This window comes from Podarcis vaucheri, assembly GCF_965113315.1.
Source record: "Podarcis vaucheri genome assembly, chromosome: 13".
Lineage (NCBI taxonomy): Eukaryota > Metazoa > Chordata > Lepidosauria > Squamata > Lacertidae > Podarcis > Podarcis vaucheri.
Genome location: NC_138751.1, coordinates 43,832,827 through 43,859,624, shown reverse-complemented (window position 1 = coordinate 43,859,624; position 26,798 = coordinate 43,832,827). Strand labels below are relative to the sequence as shown.

Here is a 26,798-nt window from a genome sequence, read left to right as displayed (position 1 = left end):
TTGACTCGAGCAAATATAATGGCTTTCCTTGTAACCTAGCTGCCAGTCACGCAGCCCCTGGACAAAGCTTGTTTTCATTAGCTTGCCATAAATCACAAAACAAAGTCAATATGCATGTGTAATAAATAACATTACCAAATTGGATTGGGGGGGGTGCTCAGGACAGCCCAACGGTGTGAAGATTGTGACGTTGTAAATTAAAACAAACACTGCCTGGTGTGTGTGTGTACACACATACACACACACACACACACACACACACACACACACACAGCCTTTTAAATCAAACTCTGCATGCTGTTCAACACAGAAATAATTGTGTGTTGCCTCCCTTACCCCCAGTAAATCCAAATACAGAGGGGTTTTGACACATTTATATGTTTCATCAATAGATCAAAGCAGCAGTTAATAGTATTGCAACACTGGAACTGTGCATTAAATGAAATCAAAACTTGGTGCCAAGAACACCTGAACTCCAGCACCCCTGCCCATTAAGTGACTTACAACAAGTTTTCATCATGTGCTTATTTTGCATAATTGTTTTCTCACGGCAGGAAAGGGTGAACTATGAATCTTCCTGACTGGCTGGTACGGGGTGTGGGCTGGGCTGTAAGTTCCATTACCACGAAGAAAAAAACTTTGGCTAAAGTGTAGGTCAGGACTGGGAAACCTGTAGCTTAAAATAGCTTTTATTGATAGCCACTCTCTTAACCAACTGAACTGATCCTCTGAAATATTCAGTTCTGAATTTGGTCCTTAATTGGCTGCATGAGAGATGCTGGGGCTAAAGGCTTATCTTCTAAAGTTAGGCATACTTCTGTTCTCTTGGCACTAAAAAGAAAAAAAAAGATTTTGTAGCAAGCGTTGGAACACCCTAAGTCCGATTAAGCAACAGAGATAGTGAGCGCTGTGTTTTGAAATGTTAAGCCTCTTTTTCCTGCCTTTGCTGCAATGCCTCCTGTTCAGTTTGCAGAGGGAATTGCACTAGAGTTGCTATTCATTTTAATAAGTCTATATAGTGGGGCTGGGGCAAGAGAGGCTTGCTCTATGTTTCTGTTATTGTCAACAGCAAAAATGAATTTGAATTGGGATTTTAATATTCTCCCCCACTTTCCCCCTTGCAATTGACCTTTGCTAACCCATCTTTTTCTCCTCGTGTTTCAGATCAGATAAAACCCTACAGGACATAGTCTACAAGCTGGTACCAGGACTTTTCAAAGGTGTGAACATGTTCAGATTTTGTGGCTGTTTTTCTGTTTTGTTTTTAAGAAGTTGCTTCTGTTGACTTTGATGCAGTTAGAAAAAGAAGCCATCTGATTATTATATAGGGCTGATGAACAGTATATAAATAACTGAGCAGAATAGGGCCAAATATTCAACTATAGTATTACCTCATTAAGTAATACAAATAGTCTTCGAAACTATGGCTGTTGTGCTTTTGGTCCTAATGCAAATTTAATTCTAGTTCTTTTATTTGTTTTCCATTCAGTCAGTGATTTAAAATGTACGAATAATTATATGGTAGCGTGTTGCTAAACATTAATGCATTTATTTATTCACTGTGATATGTAGCCCCACCTGCAGAATAAGTGAAAGATAGAAATGCTAATAAATGAATTAACTGTTTGCTTTTGCCTGCAGATGAAATGAAGAGGCGACGTGATTTCTACGCAGCATACCCTCTGGCAGATGGTATGGCGTCTCTCATGAATTTCCCTCCTACATGTCAACAGTGATGCATTAAAAAAAACACCCCACAAAAAAGGTGTGATCTTTATTTTTTCTCTGTCTCCTCCTTTCCTCTCAATTGCTTGCTTGTCTAGTTCCTAATGGATCCAATGAAGACCGGGGAGAAGTTTCGGAACAAGAGAAAGGGAACCTGACAGACGATGAAATTGTCAGCTTATCCATAGAGTTCTATGAAGGAATCAGGTAATACAGAAAAAAATATGAGGGGAATAATTTCACTTAATTTTCTTAATTTGCCCTTGTTTTTTTTTCTTTTACTACACACATATTTTAACAAATTTTATATATTTATGCCTGGTTAATGCTTTGAAAGAATGTATGTATTACACTCACACACTTATGTACAGTCGTACCTTGGTTGTCAAACGAATTCTGTCCCAGAAGTCCGTTTGACTTCCGAAAACATTCGGAAACCAAGATTGGCTGCAGGAGCTTCCTGCACTCAATTGGAAGTCACGGAAGCCACGTCGGACATTTGGCTTCCAAAAAAAGTTCACAAACCGGAACACTCACTTCTGGGTTTGCGGTGTTGAGGAGCCAAAACGTTCGAGTTGCAAGGCGTTCAACAACCAAGGTACGACTGTATATTAATTGTATTTGTGGTGTAACATTATGTTTTGGCATTGTATATGTCACCAGGAGCATTCTTACTGAAAATGTGATTGATACATATGATTTAATAATAAACAAGTCTAGGCCTGTGCAGGGAACAATCAAGGTTTTCATAATGCGATATTGCTTTTTGTTTGCTTGCTTGTTTGTTTGTTCTATCATACAATAAGAAGGATGTGGCCAGGACTAAGAGGAGGAAACTTTGTTACTGAAAGACAGTATAGGAGTCATGTGTGTGTGCATGTACGTATTATAATCTCCCAGGGTAGACACAGTCTATCTGCACTATACTACTGTTGAACAATATTGCTGATGAAAACATGATTTTAATAGGCTACACAACAGAGATCAAGTGCAAACACACATCACAATAGTGGTGTGCATCTGATTTGCCCCGCACCCACCAGGAGATGGAATCGCCCTTGTGGCTTAAAGGTCTTGTTGGGTGAGGTTAGGCTTAGGGAACGTGCTGCAAATTAATTATTTTATTCCCTTACATCCTATACTTCTGTATTGCTCAGTCAGTGTTGTTCTTTGGACAGTTTACAATGAAGGCTAAGACCACAATACAATGGTACCTTGGTTTTTGAACAGAATGCGTTCCGGGAGTCTCTTTGACTCCCGGAACTGTTTGAAAACCAAAGTGTGGCTTCCAATTGGCTTCAGGAGATGCTTGGCTTCTGAAAATTGTTCGAAAACCTAAAAACTCACTTCGGGGTTTCGATTGCTTGGTAGCTGATTTGTTCGGGAGCCAAGGTGTTCGGCTTCCAAGGTACGACTGTACAGAACAATACCTATCACAGAATAATAATAAAAAGAGCACTATGAAAACAAAAGAAAAACGGCAACAGAGAATAAACAGTACAGAAGACCTAAGGAGCTCAAACACTTTCTAAAGGCTCAGTGGTACAGAATGTTGGTTGAATGGAGGTAGGGACTGATAGCAGAGCAGGAAAGGGGACAGAGGGAGGAAGAGAGACACAGAGATAAAACAGAAGGAACCATCTTGTTGTGTGGAGAGGTCCTTTTCTGTTTCATTCTGAGACGTTATTGTAAAATATTCCTGGAGAAAGAAGTCAAATGTATCCCTAGAAATCACTGGAGAACTCCCAAGATTTTTAAAAATGTGGCTGGTACTAGTGTGTCCATTCCCCCTCCCCACAACCTGCCCTCTTCAAATATTAGCAGAAAGAGAAGAAGTCCTGCTCTTTCTGAGTTCTAGTTTAGTGTGAAGCAACATTTTTTTTTAAAATCCTACCAGTGCAAATTCCAAAGCAGGCTGGAAGTGATTGTTGCTGGGAAAGAATCCTAATCCAACCATATCTGGAGCGGTGCCACACAGGTGTGCTCAAGTTGCGCTGCTAAGCTACTCACCTGACCACGGCACTGCAGAAGCAGTGGGTGAAGTTGGGGTTGTGTGGGTGCAACAGCAAAGCCAATCTGGAGCCCAGGTAAGTTGCAGCAACACTGCTGACAGGAGGAGGGCTCTGCCCCACTCTACTGGCTGCTTCTGGGTCCTTGCTTTTGATTGTGATCTTCCACACATGGTTGAAGTGTGCACAAATAACCAAAGTTCTGGACCCACAGAGGCCTGGATAATCTGGTCCGTGCTCTTGTGTATGTGTGCGTTTCATTAATTCCCCCTATTTCTCTCTCTCTCTCAGAGAAGAAAACAAAGGGACCGTTGAGAATGGGAACACAGAGAAAGACAAGGTGAGCTATGTAGCTTCTGCCCTTGAATAATGCTTTAGAAATGTGGGAGAATCCCATGTCCCCTGCATGCCCTCAAATTATTGAATTCATAAAATAAGAGGTTCAGGGGCTGCCTGGAAGCCGTGTCCTCTCAGCTGGGATCCCAGAGTTGTTCCATAGGTGGTGATCTCTAAAGTGAGAGGTGCAGGGGCTCAAGGTGGTCGTCCTCCAACCGGGAGGCCCTTTCCATTAATATTTCATATTTAGGAACCAATCGCAAGGCACCCAATCTTAATTAGGATTTTTACGTCCTCTGGGCGTAAATCATGATGAATCAAGTTAGCGCTCAATACCTCAAAAGCCCCCTACACTGCCTCCTCTTGCTTCCCACCTCCAACCTTTCCCCTCAATTTGACTTTCAATTTTTCTTTTCTATTTAGTCCATTTTTCTTTCCTTCCAGCTTTCACCTTTGCTGTGTCCCTTTCCCTGTTTCTGTGGCTGTGCTAGGATATACTCCAACTTTCTCCTTTCCTCTTTTTAAATTTCGGATTCTGTTTCCCTCCCCCCGCAGATGTTGTGCTTTCCCTCCCCCCTCCAACGGTATATATATAGATTGCAAGGGTGTCCTTTGCCTGTGACCCCTGACCCTTCCCGGACTCCTCCCCCTGCCCCCTTCCCCGGTATCCTTGCCTTTTGGCAGATTTACAGCTGCTTCAATACATATTTCAACGACTCTGCCTGCTCCAGCTGCCTAGCCCTCTCCCAATAAAACCTTTTCTCTCACCTTCTCTCTCTCTCTCCCTCCCCTCCCTCCCTCGCTTTCTCTCTCATATTCCTCCCTAGAAGAACAGCATGAGATTCCTCCGCTGCCCTGCCGCTATGACGATCATGCACCTGGCTAAGTTCCTCCGCAACAAGATGGATGTTCCCAGCAAATACAAAGTGAGTTGCTATCAAATGCTATCACACTTTCCCCGGGCCAAGGTTGATGCTGCATGTTCAAAACTATTTGCACATCAAGGAAGCTCCAGTTCCACACTCATTATAAAATAAGCAAACAGCAAAATGTGCAAACAGCATTTTAAGTGTGCATGCTTTCTCCCTGCCGAAGAACTGGCTTCGCTCTGAAGGCTTATATAGTTTTTTTTAGCAACAGAGGTTTGCCAAATTCCAAACCCAAACGAACTGCGCAGATTGAGAAAACATGTCTCTGTTTGCTTGCTCTGCGTAATTTAGTTTACTTCTAGTTAGGGGAAGGGACATATGCTTTCAAACTTTCTTTACTGCTTAAGGGCTAGAAAATTACTTCTTTAAAAAACAGCAACAAAGATGAAGATGTTCAGGAGACTTTCGACCTGTAAAAGGGTAAAAGAGTACATAAAAGAGTATATAATCTATAATGAAATTAAAAAAATGTTTGAAAGTACTTTTCAAAAAAGGAAAAAAGAAGAAAGAAAAAACAGAGTCCTTTTTGTTGGGGATAATTCAGACAGAAATTCCCAGGTGTCAAAAAAAGGTTATTTATGTATGCCACTACTGCGGCCTGTGTTTTGTTAGCCCCCAAATGGAAAACGAGCGAGGTCCCAAGCAAAGAAGAATGGCAACTTAAACTGATTGAATATGTGCAGCTTGCAGACCTAATACATAGAATAAGAGAACAAGAAGAACATATGTTTAAAGAAGAATGGCAGCATTAAGATAAATTCAACCGTGTAAATAAGTTTTGATTGATGTAATAACGGAATACTGATTGGTATAGTTTTTGTAAAATATGCAGGGATTTATGATATGCAGAATGAACCATGGATAGAGAAGAGAAGTCACTGCTATTTTAAGATTGTTTAAAAGAGTATTCTAAATTGCAAAACAGAAAATCTAATAAAAGTGTGTGTGTGTGTGTGTGTGTGTGTGTGTGTGTGTGTGTATGTGTATGTGTGTATATATATATATATATGCAGATTTTGGTGTCTTCGGGTGTCTTCCCGTGTAAGAGTCGGGGTGTCTGTGCGACGTTTCGACGAGGTCTCACTCGTCATCTTCAGGCTGGTGCTTTCGGCTTCTTGTTACTGGAACAGAGCAGAATCTGGTGTTTGAGTTCCTATAAATACTGTTGAGGGGTGTGGTGTATAGCCTCCAACGTTCTGGGCAGAGAGGAAGTTCCTAGATTAGTGTGCCTCTTCTTCTTTTGTTCCTTAATTACTTGAGGGATATCTTGAGTGATTTCATGAGTGATACCCCGACTCTTACACGGGAAGACACCCGAAGACACCAAAACCTGCATTCCTGTACCCGTGAAAATCTACGAAAGCAAATATATATATATATATATATATATGTGTGTGTGTGTGTGTGTGTATATATATATATAAGTGTGAGAAAGATGCTCAGGAGACTTAAATCTGTGCCCAGTACTTATTCATCTGTGCCTGCCATGTAACTCAGAATTTCTTTACTTGTGTTATTAAATCTGTTAGGTGGAAGTTCTCTATGAAGATGAACCTCTGAAGGAATACTATACCCTAATGGACATAACTTATATCTATCCTTGGCGACGGGTGAGTGCGCAGAGAGAAGCGACCCCTAAGGGTGATCTAGCCCAACTTCCTGCAATGCAGGAATCTCAACTAGATCATAAATGACAGATGGCCATAGGAAGCTGTCTTGTCCTGAGTCAGACCGTTGGTTCATTTAGTTCAGTGTTGTCTGCACTGACATAGCAACATCTCCAGTGAAAGACTCTTGTCCGAAACCCCCGAGAGCCGCTGTACCTTTGTATAGACCAGTGTTACCCAACCATGGGTCTCCAGCTGTTTTGGGGCTACAACTCCCATCATCCTTAGCTAGCAGGACCAGTGGTCAGGGATGATGGGTATTGTAGTCCAGCTTTGGGAAACCCTGGTACAGACTGAGCAAGATGGACCAACAGCTTCATTCATGGTAAGGCAGCATTTCGTACATTCATAAGAGACAAATAAAAGCAGAGGAAATTTGAGTTGTGACCCAAGTTGTCTGAGACAGAACTCATTTGAGAACGAGGAGCAAGTGTATCTTCCATTCAGAACCCACCAAGTGGGATGGAAGGGTACGTCTTGTTTGTTACATCTGAAAACAACAATGAAAACAAATGCCAAATTAGCATTTTGGATTTAGGATGGGGGTGGCACTGTGGGTTAAACCACAGAGCCTAGGACTTGCCGATCAGAAGGTTGGCGGTTCAAATCCCCGTGACGGGGTGAGCTCCCGTTGCTTGGTCCCTGCTCCTGCCACCCTAGCAGTTCGAAAGCACGTCAACGTGCAAGTAGATAAATAGGTACTGCTCCGGCAGGAAGGTAAACGGCGTTTCCGTGCGCTGCTCTGGTTCACCAGAAGCGGCTTAGTCATGCTGGCCACATGACCCGGAAGCTGTACACCGGCTCCCTCGGCCAAGAAAGCGAGATGAGTGCCACAACCCCAGGTTCAGCTACGACTGGACCTAATGGTCAGGGGTCCCTTTACCTTTACCTTGAAGAATTGAAAATGTTACATCGCCCTCATATCTGGAGGAAGAAGTTAGAGTAGAGGAAAGGAAATAGTCTTTTTTAAAAAAATGTTATTAAGGTTTATAGAGAAAAGAATAAAACTTAATATCTTTTCCCTTTTTTTAACCAACCAAGACTTTTATATAGATACAATAAAAACACAAAAAGGCGTGGGGGAGGAGGAGAGAGGAAATAGAGAAGTAAAAAATAAATAACGTCCAATTCTTCATCTGTCCGCTATATGAAAATGGGGTGAGCTCCCGTTGCTCAGTCCCTGCTCCTGCCAACCTAGCAGTTCGAAAGCACGTCAAAGTGCAGGTAGATAAATAGGTACCGTTCCGGCGGGAAGGTAAACGGCATTTCCATGCGCTGCTCTGGTTTGCCAGAAGCGGCTTAGTCATGCTGGCCACATGACCTGGAAGCTGTACGCCGGCTCCCTCGGCCAAGAAAGCGAGATGAGCGCCACAACCCCAGAGTCGGTCACGACTGGACCTAATGGTCAGGTGTCCCTTTACCTTTTAAAATGGTTGCAGCCAAGCTGTGAAGAAGATGAAATGTTACGTCTATTCTCTCCCTCTGCAGAATGGCCCTCTCCCTCTGAAATACCGTGTCCAGCCGGCCTGCAAGAGGCTAAAACTCTCCTCCCAGCTCCCCAACTCCGAATGCACCAATACCAGCGGCGCGTCAGAGTGCGAGTCCGTCAGCGACAAGGCGAACAGCCCGGCCACCTTGCCGGCCACCACTTCCTCTTCGTTGCCAAGCCCTGCCACCCCTTCCCACGGCTCGCCCAGCTCCAACACCACCACGATGAGCATCCCCGCCAACCCTGCGCCCGGGACCATGCTCAACGGCACTTCGAACTGCCACCAGATGCAGCCCTTGGCCAGCAGGGGGCGCAAGGCAATGGTAAATGGCGGCCCCACCATGTCGGCTTTGACTTAAAGGGACGGGACACCTTTTTCTTTTTCTTCCCTTCTCCTTCTTGGCTGGATCTCACGTTTTATAAATAAGTATATTATGTGTAGATAAGGGCAGTGGAGGGGTGGGGTGGGTGGTGGGTGGGGAAATTATACATACTTATTTTCTATCAATCGACCTGATTTAATTTAAGAAGAAAAAAAGGCAAAAAGACAAAAAAACCCCGATGTGTCCTCCCTCTTTTTTAATTTTTAAAAAAGAAAAAAATGCTCCTGTAACTGCATGATGTCATCTGTGTTAAAGCGGCAGCCCCTTCCTGTTAAAAAACTCTTTTTTATTTGTGCCCTCTGTTTGTAGTCAGATTTAATGCACAGTCCCCGAGAGAGAAAAACGCACAGTTCTGAATCAAGCAGGCTTCCTGTCTTAGAAGCACACGTGGCTTTCTCATGCTTTCTTCGTCCTTTGACTTCTGCACCGTCACGGAATCTGGTTCCCTCCCAGTGTTTCTGGACTTCAACTCCCATGAGCCCTAACCAGCACAGGCTGAGGGAAAGGGACGATGGGAGTTGTAGTCCAACAGTATTTAGAGGGTGCCAGGTTGAGGAAGGCAGGACGCCTTCCACCTTCTGCACCCTTGCTGTCTCCACCTATGCTTCCTTTCAGCGCCCCCCCCTCCCCGGCTACACAAGCGCAATGCCTTTAAAGATGTGCGGAACCTTTGGCTCTCCGTGTGTCGCTGAAACATAACTCCCATCCGCCGCAGCAAGCATGGCCAATGGCCAGAGGCGACAGGAGTTCATCTGGAGGGCCAAAGATTCCTCTCACCTGCTTGAAAGCACATCCGAAGCACTTTCCCCCACCCTCTCAAAGAATTCTGTGGTTTGTTAAGGGTTGCTGGGAGCTAACTCTGAGTGGCTAACTACAGTGCCCAGAATTCCTGGAGGGAAATAATGTGCTTTGAGCGTGCTTTAGAGGTGTAGAGTGTACACAGCTTTAGCCTCATATTCCCTCATCTATACCTCCCGTGGTCTCCTGCAGAGCCGAGATGCAGCTATAAAGCCTGAAGGAGAGGTCTGGACAGCTGCACACATCAGAAGGGTTGACGCCGCCAGTCTCCTTCCTTTAATGATGCGAAAGGCCAACAGCCGCTGCTGGTTTGCAAGCAGCCATGTGACAAAACATGGCAGCTAGGAACAGAGGGGCAGCTGAGATAGGGCTGAGGACCAGAAGCTTAGCCCCACAAGGTTCAGGTCTGAAGGTGGGCCTTGGGCCATTGGTGGAGGGACAGGTTCCGTGAAATGCAATGCGATTGTCTCACACACAGGGACCCAGGCTAGCGTGGCACCCTGAGCTTCACAAGCAAGGCCACAAGCAAGGCCTGCCAAGATGTCTAGCTGTTTTGTTAGTCGCTGGGGCCGCTTCTTCTGTCTGCCTTTCAAACCCAACATGTGGACTGGGATGTCCTTGGAGTGGCAAGTTCCGCACATTCCCCTCTCCCGCCTGTTTCTATGCCCGCAGTAGTGCAATGTTGCAGGTGGCAACTGTCGTGGGTGGCGCTGTGGTCTAAACCACTGAGCCGCTTGGGCTTGCCGATCGGAAGGTTGGCGGTTCAAATCCCTGCGACAGAGTGAGCGCCCGTTGCTCTGCTCCAGCTCCTGCCAACCTAGTAGTTCGAAAGCATGCCAGTGCAAGTAGATAAATAAGTACCACTGCAGCAGGAAGATAGACAGCGTTTCTGTGCGCTCTGGTTTCCGTCACGGTGTCCTGTTGTGCCAGAAACGGTTTAGTCCTGCTGGCCACATGATCCGAAAAGCTGTCTGTGGACAAACACTGGCTTCCTCGGCCTGAAAGCAAGATGAGCGCCGCAACCCCATAGTAGCCTTTGACTGGACTTAACCATCCAGGGGTCCTCTACCTTTTTACCTTAAATGTTGCATCTGGTGAGGCCAACCACTACTGGCGTCACATCCCCAAAACCCATACAGGTGTGGCGTCGCCAGTGACGCTGTTACAGTGGACATAGTGCCTTGTGCTTAACATGGCTTCCTCCTGGTCAATCCTCCAGACATTTTGAACCATGACTCCTTCCACTCCCACCCCCAGCCGACATCAATTCTGTTCCTTTGTGCCAGACATCTCTGCCTGTCTCTCAGGAGGACTGATCTTCACTTCTGTTTCCAACCACTTCAGCCGTCCCGCCAACAGACCTGGGATTTTTTTTTTTTTGGGGGGGGGGTTACGGAGAGTGCGTTTTCTTAGGACACATTCACACCACCTATTTCACACACGTTTAAAGCACACAGCTCCTCGCCCCACCCCAAGAATCCTGGAAACTGCAGTTTTCTTGAGTGTGCTGGGAATCGTAGCACCTATCAGGTAAAACAAGGTAAAGGACCCCTGGACGGTTAAGTCCAGTCAAAGGCAACTATGGCGTTGTGGAGCCTCTTGGGCTTGCTGATCAGAAGGTTGGTGTTTAGGATCCCTGCAACGGGGCGAGCTCCTGTTGCTCTGTCCTAGCTCCTGCCAACCTAGCAGTTCAAAAGCACGTCAGTGCAAGTAGATAAATAGGTACCGCTCCGGCGGGAAGGTAAACTATGTTTCCCTGTCCTCTGGTTTCCGTCACGGTGTCCCATTGCACCGGAAGCAGTTTAGCCATGCTGGCCACATGACCCGAAAAGCTGTCCGTGGACAAACGCCGGCTCCCTTGGCCTGAAAGCGAGGTGAGCGCCACAACCCCATAGTTGCCTTTGACTGGACTTAACTGTCCAGGCGTCCTTTACCTTACACCTATCATTCATATGGTTTTTGAGGGGATGTCATGCGCTTTAATGGCATGAGGTTGTATCAGACGCTAGGTCTGCTCAGAGCAGACACATTGAATGAAGTTAATGGACAGGACTTCACTTGATTACATTGGGTTTTCTTTGAGCAAGACTTAGCTGAAAACACCCCTCTGTGTGGATGTGCCATTAGAGATAGCTATTGGCCATTTACTGGCCTACAGTTCTCAGGGCTTGAAGTCGTCGAAGACAGAAGTGGAGCCCTCCATATTCGGAGGTAGTATACTGGGGAAGAACGAGCAGAGCATTTTCACACCCAGGATGTGAACCGCCCAGGGACATTGGCTGGCCATGGTCAAGAGCAGGGGTGGCGAACAGCCTGCAGTGACCTGTTGTATGACTCCTGACTCCCATGAATCCCAATCAGCATGGCCTGCAGTGAAGGATGATGGGAGTTACAGACCAGCAGGTTCACCTCCACTGGTCAAAAGACAGATGGTTACGTGCGGCGGGTTTTTCGGTCTTCTCCAGAAAACCAGCTTGCGCACATTTAATGATTTCTTGGCTGGGAGCAATGACAGTTGGAAACAGTTTAGATTTGCGGTGTTGATCTGGCCCACGTGTGTGCTTTCAGGGAGTAGCAGTAACTTTGAAACCAGGAGTCCATAAAACTTGGTCATGGAAACTTCTACCCATCTTGGAGGCTGGGAGCATGCATACCTTGAGTTCGTGAGATCTGGGGCAGCCAAGACCCACATTCTTGCAGCTGTTTGCGTTATAGTTACGCAAGCAGATGCGCTTGGGGGGCGGCCCGATTTGGCTCATGCCAAGTTTTTGTTTGAACTGGCTCTTGAGATGAGAAACAACTTGTAGACTTTGAGGGATCCTGTTCTGCATCTCTCTCTCCCCCCTCAAAGCCTCCCTTTTCTCACTCACCCTGCTTGTAAAACGAGTTTCAAAGAAATAAATACAGTGCCTTTGAAAAGGAAACCTACTGCTTGATCCGCTGGGGTGACAGAAGAGGGTTTTGTGGTTTAACTAGGTGGGGTGGGGTTGGGGGAAGACAATGTCTTTTCATTTGCTGACTTGTGTTTTCAAGGCTGCCAGGTGGAAACGCACAACTTCCAGCGGGAAGAGTTCTATTCTTCCGTCAGCTTGAATCCTCTCCCCTTTTTTCTGATTGGAAGAAAAGCGATCCCAGAGGGCAGCCTTCGCCAAGCCTGTTCGCATCCAGATGCTTTGGACTACAACTTCCATCAGCCCCTGCCAGCACGGCTGATGGGAGTTGTAGTCCGGAGGGGGCAACAAGTTGGCAAAAGCTGCCAGGGTGATCATCTTCCTTTTTTTAATGTAAGTTAGGAAGGGCTAACTTGACACAAGCACATTTTGTATTCCTGAATGTCAAAGGAACTTTTGATAGGCTTTCCCCACCACCGGCTGGCTCACAAGAGCGGCCGACCTCACAAAGGCAATCCATCCTCGGAAGTTTTTGCAGGTGGATCTGTTGTGCTCGATGTGCACTGAGACCAAGATGTGCAGCGGAGAACACGTTTGGCAACCTGGCAATGCACCTGGACTCCCAAGTCTTACCCCATGTCACCTAAACCTATAAACAAGGGGTCATACCCTATTGTGTACCTGTGCTGATGGAAGGGTTATTTGATCCAGCTTGAGCAGAGGGGGAGAGGAGGTGTTTTGTTTTATTATTATTATTTTGAAATTCACCCTTTCTCTGACATCCCCTTGCACTACCTTCCACACTGTTCTAAGGGGATCCTCAACCATCTTCAGCAGATTGGGAGGCATAGGGAGGCAAGGGCTGTGGAGGGAAGGGGGAATAACACAAAAAATATATTCCTCTTTCACTTCTGGATCAGAGTGTCTTCCATCAAGGGGAGGGACACACCTGGGATACAGGCCATCTGCCGGTGCAATAGGATGGGTCCAAGTCTGCTGTTGTTACCGTGCTGCTCTGCATCAGGACCACTGTGCAGCAGAAGCCACAGCTAAGAATAGGAAGCTGATCTAGGGATATGTGGGGCCTTGCACAACATGACATTTGGAGGATGACTATAATAATAATACATTTCCCCTTGCTCTTGCCATTGACATACTGCATTTGAAGTGAGGAGGAAGAATCATAGTCCTGGGAAGGACCCCAAAACCCCCCTTTCCAGTACCACTTCACAGAGGACCAGCACATCTGAATCATCTTGCTGGGACGGACTCAAGGTTTACTTGTCCCGGCACTCTGACCAAAGAGCTGCTTAGGTTTGTGTGGCAGCCCAGTGAGATATTTTGGGTTAACTTTTCTCTCTGTAAACAGCTGGCACCTCTGATTGCCCTCTTCCTGCACCGTGTCACAGATCACATCACTAGTTTCCCTTGCTTTCCAAGGCGGTTTGCCGCCTAGCGAGGAAGGCAACTGCCAGATAGAGAGAAACAAAACCTTGCTGCTCGGGTTCTTGGCATAGCTGTGGTCGACAGAATCTGGCAGTGAAAGGGATGTTGCCTCCTGGAGTTTCCAGTTTTGTAATTGTGGCTAATAGCCATTGGAAGGCACATCCACTTCCTCTGAAACCGAAGACATGTCCAAAAGTTTAGCATCCCAGAGGCAACTTGTTCTACAGCTGAGCTCCTCTTAGAGTGAGGAAGGCTCCTTTTCCTAATCTGCTCCTCATAATTTCCCGCTCCTTGCTGCTTGTCCTGGCTGCAGGCTGAGCATTAGTTTTCTTGAGATTCTTTATATTAAAAAAAAATAGAACCTTGCAGTTTTATCACACTGTTCTAAGCAGCATTTGCAGCAATGCCATAATGTCAAGGGTGTCTGTGTATGTAGGGGGAAGCCTCTTAACAACTACACACACACACACACAGACACACACACCCTGATTTGACAAGCTCTATTGTGAAGGTGACGGTTCCTGCATTTGGGGGAACTGAAGTCACTGGGGAGAGGCATGCCTTATGCCACCACCTCGTAGGGAACATAACAACCGTGGTCCTCCTTTAAAAATGGCTTCATGGTAAGCATCCCCTTGCAGACAGAAGGTCCAGATTCAATCCGCAGTGTTTTCAGGTAAGGCTGGGAGATGCTTCTGTCTGAAATCTTAGAGAGCCACTGCTGGTGTAGACAATAAACTAAACAAGGTCAGTATAATAAGACTGTTTCTTCTAACAGCCTGCTGGCAAAACGCCACTTTGTCTACATCTCTTGCCTCTAGGTTGGCAACTGGTGTGGGTGAAGGCGGCACCTCCCAGTGGGCTGGATTTGGTTCTGGCGCCTCCATCCGCCAACCCATAAGATAACCAGTTTTTTTACCCCCTTACAAGGAAGTATAGGAGGCCCAGAGGGGCCAACAGGAAGAATTTACAGAAACACATGCACATTTTATTGACCAGTCCTATTGCTCCTCTCTTTCTCGTTGGCCGAGACCAAACTTTGGCCTTGCTAATGGCGTTGCGCCATGTTTTAAGATTTGCTGGACTTCAAACACCCAAAAGGTGTTTCCCACCTGCGCATTAACTTTGTACATACCGAGTGAAATGACCAAGGCGACGGAAGGCCTCACGTTTTTCTCTTCTGAGCTCCCCACCCCCACCCCAACAACCTTTTTTGTACATTTTTTTAATATGGTACAAGCCAAATCGCTCTGTATGTTTGCAAACCTGTATGATGTTTTAATGTGCTGTAATATATTCTGATATTCATATATTGTTATTGGTTAAAACATTTGTATCAATAAGACAGTTTGTAAATGGTAATAAATGCTGCAACTTTGTCCTTCAGCTCCGGTGTCTGGCATTGTTGTGCTTTGCAAGTTTTTTCTCCCCCATCGCTAGCCCACAAAATCCTAAACTTTGCAAAGGGGGGCCCCAAATTGCTTCACCCCAATGAAGAGCTGAAGCCTCTTATCAGTTTCAAGACAATAGGGTGATGGATGTTGTTCCGGACTTGGTGGTGGAGTATGAAATATCTATGGCAGCAACTAGATAAAGGGATTTCTCTGATTATTATGCTACTTGCTTATTGCATCATGATTGCCTTATCTTCCTTCCTAGTGGTTTTGACACCTTAGGATTTGCCGTTGTATTTGGTACCACAGAACTGCTACTGTGTATATATGTTTTCAGTGAGGCCGAAACTAGAAGTGACATTGAATACGTCTTTGCATTTAACAGGCACCATTTTTAAAAAACCCGCAAATAGCAGCTGGGTGAGTGTGTGAGCAGCTTAACCCTTTCAGTGAGGGAAGTTCCCTTGAGCACCGATAGTAGCTTTCCAATCCCAATACTGTAGTAGTTTCAAAGGAGGAATTTTCCTTGGGACTGAAACAGGGGAGACGTCCTTCCAATCTGCTGTGATCCTGATAACAATCAGCCTCCTCCTTGCATTTTAAAAAGCTGCTTGTTGTATTTAACTTCCAATCTAGTTTGTTCCTTGTGTGCTAAGCGTTCCCCATCCCCCAAACAATCTCTCAATTTCTTTCGAGTGCAGCCCTACCAGTAACTCTGCAAAAACATTTAACGCAATTTTAAAACTGCCAAGAAAAGATGGTTTGCGATCAAACAGAGCCCATCTGCCTAACCCCTCCTTTTGCATAACATCTGATTCTGTTCAGATGCATTGGAATTTTGTTCTGTCTGGGCATTCCAAGGACGTTAAAGCCCCACCCACAACCACCAAAAATCTTATTTAGTAACCTGTCTGGTGTCTGAGATTTTATCAGGCGTTGTCTACACAGTTTCAAGTGTTCAAAGCCAATGAGGACTAGAAATTTGCCTTTTATTTATTTATATTTTAAAAAGGTAAGATTAGCAGGAAGCTGGATTTTGTACCTTCTGCAGTTGTTGTTTTGTACATCGGTTGCAGCACGAACACAATTCTACACAGACACACAAACAATAACAAGGCATGCAGTTTTAAAATCCCAATGTACATGCCAGGTGGTAGTGTTTCGAAAACATTCCTGAACAGCAAGTACAACATGTGCATTTGCATCAAACCCCTGTCTCTTATTTTGCTGTTTCCTATTTGAAGAACGCTTCATAATCTTGGGATTTCACTTTTGGCTGATTTCGACAACAGTGGACTCTCTGCACTGGCAAGTACATGGCACTTTTCAGAATCCACAAATGATCCTGTAAGAGCTGCAATTGCCCGATAAGTATGTATGCAGACATATAGCCACATAATATAGCCACCCTGCACAGTGAGCACTACACAACCACTTAGCTATGGGTGCAAATCTGGGACAGGAATTCCAATTTCTCCATTGCATGCTGAACTCCAGAGCCAGGGTGGTGTAGTGGGTAAGAGCGGTGGACTCATAATCTGGTGGACTGGATTTGCTTCCCCGCACCTCCACTTGCAGCTGCTGGGTGACCTTGGGCTAGTCACACTTCTTTAGAGTCTCTCAGCCCCACTCACCTCACAGGGTGTTGGTTGTGGGGGAAGAAGGGAAAGGAGATTGTGAGCCGCTTTGAGACTCCTTAGGGTAGTGATAAAAGCGGGATATCAAATCCAAACTACTACTACTACTACTACTACTACTACTCCTCCTCCTCCTCCTCCTCCTCCTCTTCTTCTTCTTCTTCTTCTTCTTCTTCTTCTTCTTCTTCTTCTTCTTCCAGCAGGTCAGGTAAACCTGTGTTATCCCTGCAAGTTACCTGTGTTATCCCTGTGCTAACAGAGCAATTTAAAGATTTCTGGGCTGTGTACTACAGATAGAACACAAAAATGCAGAAATACACAGGATCCTTATTTGGGTTAGGTGCAGCCATGGCAGAAACCTGTACCTCCACCAGCTGGCATTCTGCGCCTCCTTTTTAGTTGTTTTCTTGCTGCATCATTCATCTGTCTTGACATCCAGGTAATGCAAACATCAAGAGCTAAAGCCAAGTCAGGAGAGTAAGGGAGGGAAAGAGAGATCAAGAAATTGGAAGGAAGAGGGACCTCAAGCAGTTGTGGAAGTTGTGGTGGGACCCATTGGGTTGCATCCCGAGTCTGGATAATGCATTATTTTTGAAGAGAATACCTCAATTATAGATACGCCAATTGAACACTCATCACCTGACGTGTTTTTATCAAGCTGCGTTCTTGCTGGACACAGAGCTGCTTTCAAAACATCACTGAGGTGAGTAGCATAGCATGTTGGATCAGGGAGTTTCAGAAGTGTCAATTCAGCTGAATTCGAGGGACGCGATAACCGAAACCAGCTCTGGCCACGTGGTGGCAGCAAAATGCAAATTTTGAAAGCATCTGCATTACATCCTATGGTGTGCTGTCACTAAATAAACGAATACTTGTCATTTGAAAGGCTATAGAAGGGCAAGACGCAGGTTTTAATTTGCGTTGGAGATCTGTCAATACCAGCCGTGGATAAGTGGACTCCCTTATTTCACTCCCAGACACTTTTCAAAAGTTGTTCCACTAACTCTTTGAATTCTCTCTCCTTATTTGGATTTAATTTGGGGATTTTTGTGGCAACGGTGAGAGTCTTAGAGGCTGTGTGTTGATGAGCTGATCTCTCATTCTAGCGCCATGGCTCATTACCCAAATTCTCCAGAGCTTGTGTTGCCTCAGCGGGGAGCTCGGTTTTTTTCTTTTTTGTTTGCATTTATAGAAAATTTTATTCATTGTTTTTAAAAGATGGCATGTCAAGTCATCAAGCACAAGGAAAGAAAGATTAAACAGCAAATCCCTGGGTTATGTATGGCAAAGAACAAGAACATTCAATATAAAATGTCATTTTTCTATTATATTTTTCCGTCTATAAGATGCCCCCATATATAAGACGCCTCCTATTTTTGGGGACTCCAAATTAAGAAAACATCACTCAGTACTACACATGTATAAGACAGGCCCCAATTTTAAACCTAATTTTTTGGTAAAAAAACCCCTAGTCTTATACATGGAAAAATAAGGCAGGCCTCAGGGCGCTTGACATAAAAAGATGACAGTATATAAAATAAAGATAAACGCAATAACCCAATAATACCCCCCCCCAAAGATCCACATTTTAAAAGGGTATGGGATGTTGATCAGGTCAACCAAAGGCCTGGTTAAAAAGGAACATTTTTGCCTGGTTCCTAAAGGTGTATAATGAAGGCGCCAGGCGAACTTCCCTGGGGAGACCATTCCACAGACGGGGAGCCACTGCAGAGGACTGGTTGGATGAGTTCCAGATAAATATATATCTAATTATGTGAATCTATTTTATTCTAAGGTGCATTAGGGTAACTGAGACCAATGGTTCGTGCTGCCTGGAATCTCAGGAAGGACATTTTTATGGGATGCAGAAATCAGTCAGATTTTTGCTGAAATTGTGACCCCGGGGCTTAGGGATATTTTCAAAAAGAAACCTTTTCTGCCGCTTAAGTTGTTGAGGGCTGATTTCTTGTCCTGTGATAAAAATCCTTCTGTTTTGACTGCCAAACCTGTCAGGGGAGCATTTGCAACTGGTTGGCACCATTTTTGAGTGAATTGTCAAAAGTCAGTTTTTTGCCGAAATTGTGACCCCGGGGCTTAGGGATTTTTCCAAAAAATCTTTTCCCACCGTGTCAGGGAACTGACATCGGAGCGAGAGGCGAAGGGGAGGCTCCCAGAGGATGCTGGCGAAGGACCCAGCAGCAGGGGGAGAAACAGCTCAGTAGAGGGAGAAGCCAATCAGCGCAACACTGGGGATAAAGGGAGGCAGACGGGGGAAGTGGAGAGAGGGCTCCAGGACTCTTCACTGGACATCAGTGAGGAGAGTCCAGGTCCTCCGCTACCCACGCCCAGAAGAGGCCCAGCAATCCTTTGAAAAACTGAAGAAGGTGTTCGCATCGGAAGAGCAACTCCTGCACGTGGATCTGGAGAAACCCATGAGGCTAGAGACCGACGCGTCCGACAGAGCCATCGGTGCGGTCCTTTTGCAGCCAGGGAGGAGCCAGAAGGAATGGAAACCGTGCGCCTTTTTCTCGAGAAAACTGAACAAGTCGGAGCAAAACTATACCGTGTATGACCGCGAACTGCTGGCGATCTACGCGGCCTTTCGTCACTGGCGTCATCTGCTGATAGGGGCGTAACAACGGATCCAGGTTTGCACAGATCACAAGAACTTGGAGTACTGGAGGACAGCACGAGTACTCAACCAGAGACAGATTTGATGGGCACAGGAGTTCTCCAAGTTTTTCTTTGAAATCCGATACGTGCCCGGAGAGGAAAACGTACGAGCAGATGCTCTCTTGTGCAAACCGGAGTATTTGGAAGGAGAGGGGCCGTCGGAGAAACAACACGTGATCCCCGAGGACCGATGGGTGTGTGTGTGTGGGAAACTTTGGTGGGGAAAAGAGAACTAGCCGGGCTGACCAGAAACGACGTGTTTGCACAAACTAAAATCCGGGAGCTCCGAGACGGAAGGGGGACCCAAGAAGGGTTTAAGGAGAAGGAAGGGGTACTGTACTATAGGGGAGCGCTGTACGTACCGGGGGAGAACCTAAGGGGAAGGGTACTCAAACAACTCCATGACAACCCCACAGCAGGGCACTTTGGACAGCACAAAACCATGATGCTGGTGACCAGGCAGTTCTGGTGGCCCAGGGTGAGGGGGGATGTACGGGAATATGTACGGGGGTGCGACTGCTGCCAAAGGGCAAAGGGGGAGAGGGCTGCCCCAGCAGGATTACTGGAACCCTTACCCATGCCGGGAAAACCCTGGGAGGTGGTGTTCATTGATTTCATGACAGATTTGCCCAAGTCCCGGGGAAAGACAGCAGTCATGGTAGTGGTCGACCTACTGACAAAAATGTGCCCCTTTATAGCTTGCTCGCATGCGGTAATGGCAGAGGAAACAGCCCGGTTGTTTGTGGAGCACATCTTCAGGCTGCATGGTGCCCCCTTGAGGGTTCTCCGATCGCAGAAAACAATTTACTTCCCGGTTCTGGAGGAAGCTCATGAGCTTGTTGCAGGTCGAAGTGGGTTTCTCGACGGCGAGACACCCGGAGACCAACGGGCAAGCAGAAAGAGCGAACAGTATACTCCAGCAATACCTACGCTGCTATGTCAGCGAGAGGCAGAATGATTGGGTAGAGAATCTAGCGCTGGCTGAATTCGCGTACAATAACGCTGAACACGTGTCCACGGGAATGAGCCCATTCATGGCCAACCATGGGTGTCATCCCAGGGCCTTCCCGGGGAGTGGGGAGGAAAACTGGAGCGTACCCGCGGCAGAGCAGTTTGTGGAAGAAATGGAGGCCCTGCACCAGCAACTTAAGATGAACTTGGAGCGGGCCAAGGAAACTAACAAGAGGCAGGCAGACAAGCACCGCCGGGAAGGGGAGACCATACGGGTGGGGGACCGGGTGTGGTTGTCCACCCAAGGGCTACCTTTCAAAGGGGGGTGCAAGAAGTTGCAACCCAGACAGCTGGGACCTTTTGAGGTAACACAGCAAGTCAATCCCGTGGCCTTTAAGCTCAGGTTGCCTGATAGCATGAAAATACACCCGGTTTTCCACAGGTCCCTGCTCTCACAGCATAGGGAGGGGCGGGGATTCCAGGGGCAAGATGGAGAAGACACCACCCACCCGCAGGTAGAAGAAAGGAAACACCATCACAGGGCCATGGAAATACTGGACTCAAGGTGGCGAGGGCGCCGGGTGGAGTATTTGGTAGCTTGGGAGGGGGAACACGGGTCCGAAAACACGTGGGTTCCCACTGAAGCCTTCAATGACAGCTACCTGGTGGAGGAATTCCACCGCCGGTGCCCGGACAAACCCAAACCCCTAGAGAGGTTCTGGGAGGGAGGAGAGGTTTTTTCCGAAGAAGAAGAATCAGACGGGGAGGACCACCCAGTTGGCAGGTATAAGAGGGGGTGGGAAGCGGGTTTCGAATCCACAAAAGATGGTGACAGTTCCTTCCGGGGGTTTCCTGCCTCGTCAGCCGACGAGGGGGATGAAGTTGATTCCACAGGTCGGTCCAGGGGTGGAGGGGGTCCTGGGGGAGGAGGTGGATGTCAGGGAACAGACATTGGAGCGAGAGACTCTACACGGGACATCAGTGAGGAGAGCCCAGGTCCTCCGCTACCCACGCCTTCCCTGCGCAGAAGACTCCCGCGCAGTGAGAGGAGAAGGAGACTGGGTGTCAAACAACTTTTATGTTGGAAGAGGTTCAAGAAATGCCCACTGACGGATTCTGCCAGCAACTGAGGCAGCCGCAATGAGCAAGGGCTGTGCAGTCTGAAAGGTTTAACAAGGCAAATTTACCAAGAAAGGCACCAGTTTACGCACGAGTAACTCATACCCATTACACACCGGTTTAGTTGTCGAGGGTTGATTCCTTGTCCTGTGATAAAAAGCCTTCTGTTTCCATCACCAAAGCTTTCAGGGGAACATTTGCAACCGGTTGGCACCATTTTTGAGTGAATTGCCAAAAGTCAGATTTTTGCTGAAATTGTGACCCCGGGGCTTAGGGATTTTTTGAAAAAAAATATTTTCTGCCAGTTAAGTTTTTGAAGGCTGATTTATTTTCCTGTGATAAAAAGACTTCTGTTTCCATTGCCAAAGCTTTCAGGGGAACATTTGCAACCGGTTGGCACCATTTTTGAGTGAATTGCCAAAAGTCAGATTTTTGCTGAAATTGTGACCCCGGGGCTTAGGGATTTTTTCAAAAAAATATTTTCTGCCGGTTAAGTTTCTGAGGGCTGATTTCTTGTCCTGGGATAAAAAGCCTTCTGTTTCGAGTGCCAAACCTTTCAGGAGAGCATTTTCAAGCTTTTGGCACCATTTTTGAGTGAATTGCCAAAAGTCAGATTTTTGCTGAAATTGTGACCCCGGGGGTTAGGGATTTTTTCAAAAAAATATTTTCTGCCGGTTAAGTTTTCAAGGGCTGATTTCTTGTCCTGGGATAAAAAGCCTTCTGTTTCGAGTCCCAAACCTTTCAGGAGAGCATTTTCAAGCTTTTGGCACCATTTTTGAGTGAATTGCCAAAAGTCAGATTTTTGCATAAATTGTGACCCCGGGGCTTAGGGATTTTTTCAAAAAAATATTTTCTGCCGGTTAAGTTTTTGAGGGCTGATTTCTTGTCCTGGGATAAAAAGCCTTCTGTTTCGGGTGCCAAACCTTTCAGGAGAGCATTTTCAAGCTTTTGGCACCATTTTTGAGTGAATTGCCAAAAGTCAGATTTTTGCGGAAATTGTGACCCCGGGGCTTAGGGATTTTTTCAAAAAAATATTTTCTGCCGGTTAAGTTTCTGAGGGCTGATTTCTTGTCCTGGGATAAAAAGCCTTCTGTTTCGAGTCCCAAACCTTTCAGGAGAGCATTTTCAAGCTTTTGGCACCATTTTTGAGTGAATTGCCAAAAGTCAGATTTTTGCTGAAATTGTGACCCTCGGGGTTAGGGATTTTTTCAAAAAAATATTTTCTGCCGGTTAAGTTTTTGAGGGCTGATTTCTTGTCCTGGGATAAAAAGCCTTCTGTTTCGAGTGCCAAACCTTTCAGGAGAGCATTTTGAAGCTTTTGGAAACATTTTTGAGTGAATTGCCAAAAGTCAGATTTTTGCTGAAATTGTGACCCTGGGGCTTAGGGATTTTTTCAAAAAAATATTTTCTGCCGGTTAAGTTTTTGAGGGCTGATTTCTTGTCCTGGGATAAAAAGCCATCTGTTTCGAGTCCCAAACCTTTCAGGAGAGCATTTTCAAGCTTTTGGCACCATTTTTGAGTGAATTGCCAAAAGTCAGTTTTTTGCTGAAATTGTGACCCCGGGGCTTAGGGATTTTTTTCAAAAAAATATTTTCTGCCGGTTAAGTTTTTGAGGGCTGATTCCTTGTCCTGTGATAAAAAGCCTTCTGTTTCGAGTCCCAAACCTTTCAGGAGAGCATTTTCAAGCTTTTGGCACCATTTTTGAGTGAGTTGCCAAAAGTCAGATTTTTGCTGAAATTGTGACCCCGGGGCTTAGGGATTTTTTCAAAAAAATATTTTCTGCCGGTTAAGTTTTTGAGGGCTGATTTCTTGTCCTGGGATAAAAAGCCTTCTGTTTTGGGTGCCAAAGCTTTCAGGAGAGCATTTTCAAGCTTTTGGCACCATTTTTGAGTGACTCGCCAAAAGTTAGATTTTTGCTGAAATTTTGACCCTGGGGCTTAGGGATTTTTCAAAAAAATATTTTCTGCCGGTTAAGTTTTCGAGGGCTGATTTCTTGTCCTGGGATAAAAAGCCTTCTGTTTCGAGTGCCAAACCTTTCAGGAGAGCATTTTCAAGCTTTTGGCACCATTTTTGAGTGAATTGCCAAAATTCAGATTTTTGCTGAAATTGTGACCCCGGGGGTTAGGGATTTTTTCAAAAAAATATTTTCTGCCGGTTAAGTTTTCGAGGGCTGATTTCTTGTCCTGGGATAAAAATCCATCTGTTTCGAGTCCCAAACCTTTCAGGAGAGCATTTTCAAGCTTTTGGCACCATTTTTGAGTGAATTGCCAAAAGTCAGATTTTTGCTGAAATTGTGACCCAGGGGGTTAGGGATTTTTTCAAAAAAATATTTTCTGCCGGTTAAGTTTTCGAGGGCTGATTTCTTGTCCTGGGATAAAAAGCCTTCTGTTTCGAGTCCGAAACCTTTCAGGAGAGCATTTTCAAGCTTTTGGCACCATTTTTGAGTGAATTGCCAAAAGTCAGATTTTTGCTGAAATTGTGACCCCGGGGCTTAGGGATTTTTTCAAAAAAATATTTTCTGCCAGTTAAGTTTTCGAGGGCTGATTTCTTGTCCTGGGATAAAAAGCCTTCTGTTTCGAGTGCCAAATCTTTCAGGGCAGCATTTTCAAGCTTTTGGCACCATTTTTGAGTGAATTGCCAAAAGTCAGATTTTTGCGGAAATTGTGACCCCGGGGCTTAGGGATTTTTTCAAAAAAATATTTTCTGCCGGTTAAGTTTCTGAGGGCTGATTTCTTGTCCTGGGATAAAAAGCCTTCTGTTTCGAGTGCCAAACCTTTCAGGAGAGCATTTTCAAGCTTTTGGCACCATTTTTGAGTGAATTGCCAAAAGTCAGATTTTTGCTGAAATTGTGACCCCGGCCGGGGCTTAGGGATTTTTTCAAAAAAATATTTTCTGCCGGTTAAGTTTTCAAGGGCTGATTTCTTGTCCTGTGATAAAAAGCCTTCTGTTTCGAGTCCCAAACCTTTCAGGAGAGCATTTTCAAGCTTTTGGCACCATTTTTGAGTGAATTGCCAAAAGTCAGATTTTTGCATAAATTGTGACCCCGGGGCTTAGGGATTTTTTCAAAAAAATATTTTCTGCCGGTTAAGTTTTTGAGGGCTGATTTCTTGTCCTGGGATAAAAAGCCTTCTGTTTCGGGTGCCAAACCTTTCAGGAGAGCATTTTCAAGCTTTTGGCACCATTTTTGAGTGAATTGCCAAAAGTCAGATTTTTGCGGAAATTGTGACCCCGGGGCTTAGGGATTTTTTCAAAAAAATATTTTCTGCCGCTTAAGTTTTTGAGGGCTGATTTCTTGTCCTGTGATAAAAAGACTTCTCTTTCCATCCCCAAAGCTTTCAGGGGAGCATTTGCAACCGGTTGGCACCATTTTTGAGTGAACTGCCAAAAGTCAGATTTTTGCTGAAATTGTGACCCCGGGGCTTAGGGATTTTTTCAAAAAAATATTTTCTGCCGGTTAAGTTTCTGAGGGCTGATTTCTTGTCCTGGGATAAAAAGCCTTCTGTTTCGAGTGCCAAACCTTTCAGGAGAGCATTTTCAAGCTTTTGGCACCATTTTTGAGTGAATTGCCAAAAGTCAGATTTTTGCTGAAATTGTGACCCCGGCCGGGGCTTAGGGATTTTTTCAAAAAAATATTTTCTGCCGGTTAAGTTTTTGATGGCTGATTTCTTGTCCTGGGATAAAAAGCCTTCTGTTTCGAGTGCCAAACCTTTCAGGAGAGCATTTTCAAGCTTTTGGCAACATTTTTGAGTGAATTGCCAAAAGTCAAATTTTTGCTGAAATTGTGACCCTGGGGCTTAAGGGATTTTTTCAAAAAAATATTTTCTGCCGGTTAAGTTTTTGAGGGCTGATTTCTTGTCCTGGGATAAAAAGCCTTCTGTTTCGAGTGCCAAACCTTTCAGGAGAGCATTTTGAAGCTTTTGGCACCATTTTTGAGTGAATTGCCAAAAGTCAGATTTTTGCGGAAATTGTGACCCCGGCTGGGGCTTAGGGATTTTTTCAAAAAAATATTTTCTGCCGGTTAAGTTTTCGAGGGCTGATTTCTTGTCCTGGGATAAAAAGCCTTCTGTTTCCATGGCCAAAGCTTTCAGGAGAACATTTTCAAGCTTTTGGCACCATTTTTGAGTGAATTGCCAAAAGTCAGATTTTTGCGGAAATTGTGACCCCGGGGCTTAGGGATTTTTTCAAAAAAATATTTTCTGCCGGTTAAGTTTTTGAGGGCTGATTTCTTGTCCTGGGATAAAAAGCCTTCTGTTTCGAGTGCCAAACCTTTCAGGAGAGCATTTTCAAGCTTTTGGCAACATTTTTGAGTGAATTGCCAAAAGTCAGATTTTTGCGGAAATTGTGACCCCGGGGCTTAGGGATTTTTTTTCAAAAAAATATTTTCTGCCGGTTAAGTTTTCGAGGGCTGATTTCTTGTCCTGGGATAAAAAGCCTTCTGTTTCGAGTGCCAAACCTTTCAGGAGAGCATTTTTAAGCTTTTGGCAACATTTTTGAATGAATTGCCAAAAGTCAGATTTTTGCGGAAATTGTGACCCCGGGGCTTAGGGATTTTTCCAAAAAAATATTTTCTGCCGGTTAAGTTTTCGAGGGCTGATTTCTTGTCCTGGGATAAAAAGCCTTCTGTTTCCATGGCCAAAGCTTTCAGGAGAGCATTTTCAAGCTTTTGGCACCATTTTTGAGTGAATTGCCAAAAGTCAGATTTTTGCTGAAATTGTGACCCCGGGGCTTAGGGATTTTTTCAAAAAAATATTTTCTGCCGGTTAAGTTTTTGAGGGCTGATTTCTTGTCCTGGGATAAAAAGCCTTCTGTTTCGAGTGCCAAACCTTTCAGGAGAGCATTTTCAAGCTTTTGGCACCATTTTTGAGTGAATTGCCAAAAGTCAGATTTTTGCGGAAATTGTGACCCCGGCCGGGGCTTAGGGATTTTTTCAAAAAAATATTTTCTGCCGGTTAAGTTTCTGAGGGCTGATTTCTTGTCCTGGGATAAAAAGCCTTCTGTTTCGAGTGCCAAACCTTTCAGGAGAGCATTTTCAAGCTTTTGGCACCATTTTTGAGTGAATTGCCAAAAGTCAGATTTTTGCTGAAATTGTGACCCCGGGGCTTAGGGATTTTTTCAAAAAAATATTTTCTGCCGGTTAAGTTTTCGAGGGCTGATTTCTTGTCCCGGGACAAAAAGCCTTCTGTTTCGCATGCCAAACCTTTCAGGAGAGCATTTTCAAGCTTTTGGCACCATTTTTGAGTGAATTGCCAAAAGTCAGATTTTTGCTGAAATTGTGACCCCGGGGGTTAGGGATTTTTTCAAAAAGATATTTTCTGCCGGTTAAGTTTTCGAGGGCTGGTTTCTTGTCCTGG

The 26,798-nt window shown here is 45.3% G+C and overlaps 1 protein-coding gene across 6 annotated transcripts in view; it reads left to right on the top strand.

Annotated features, from left to right (window-relative positions):
* The window catches only part of PCGF2 (polycomb group ring finger 2), a 42,219-nt gene extending 27,160 nt beyond the window's left edge, over positions 1–15,059 (top strand). For 5 of the 6 annotated variants that reach the window (XM_082195036.1, XM_082195034.1, XM_082195032.1 and 2 more), the window contains exons 4-10: positions 1,165–1,220; positions 1,642–1,692; positions 1,824–1,932; positions 4,026–4,074; positions 4,898–4,996; positions 6,529–6,609; positions 8,155–15,059. In XM_082195036.1, coding sequence (XP_082051162.1) covers positions 1,165–1,220; positions 1,642–1,692; positions 1,824–1,932; positions 4,026–4,074; positions 4,898–4,996; positions 6,529–6,609; positions 8,155–8,514 — 805 coding nt within the window. In that variant the 3' untranslated portion in view covers positions 8,515–15,059. The remainder of the gene's footprint in view (positions 1–1,164; positions 1,221–1,641; positions 1,693–1,823; positions 1,933–4,025; positions 4,075–4,897; positions 4,997–6,528; positions 6,610–8,154) is intronic. The other variant, XM_082195031.1, reaches the window with a different exon arrangement.
* Positions 15,060–26,798: the final 11,739 nt, after the last annotated feature.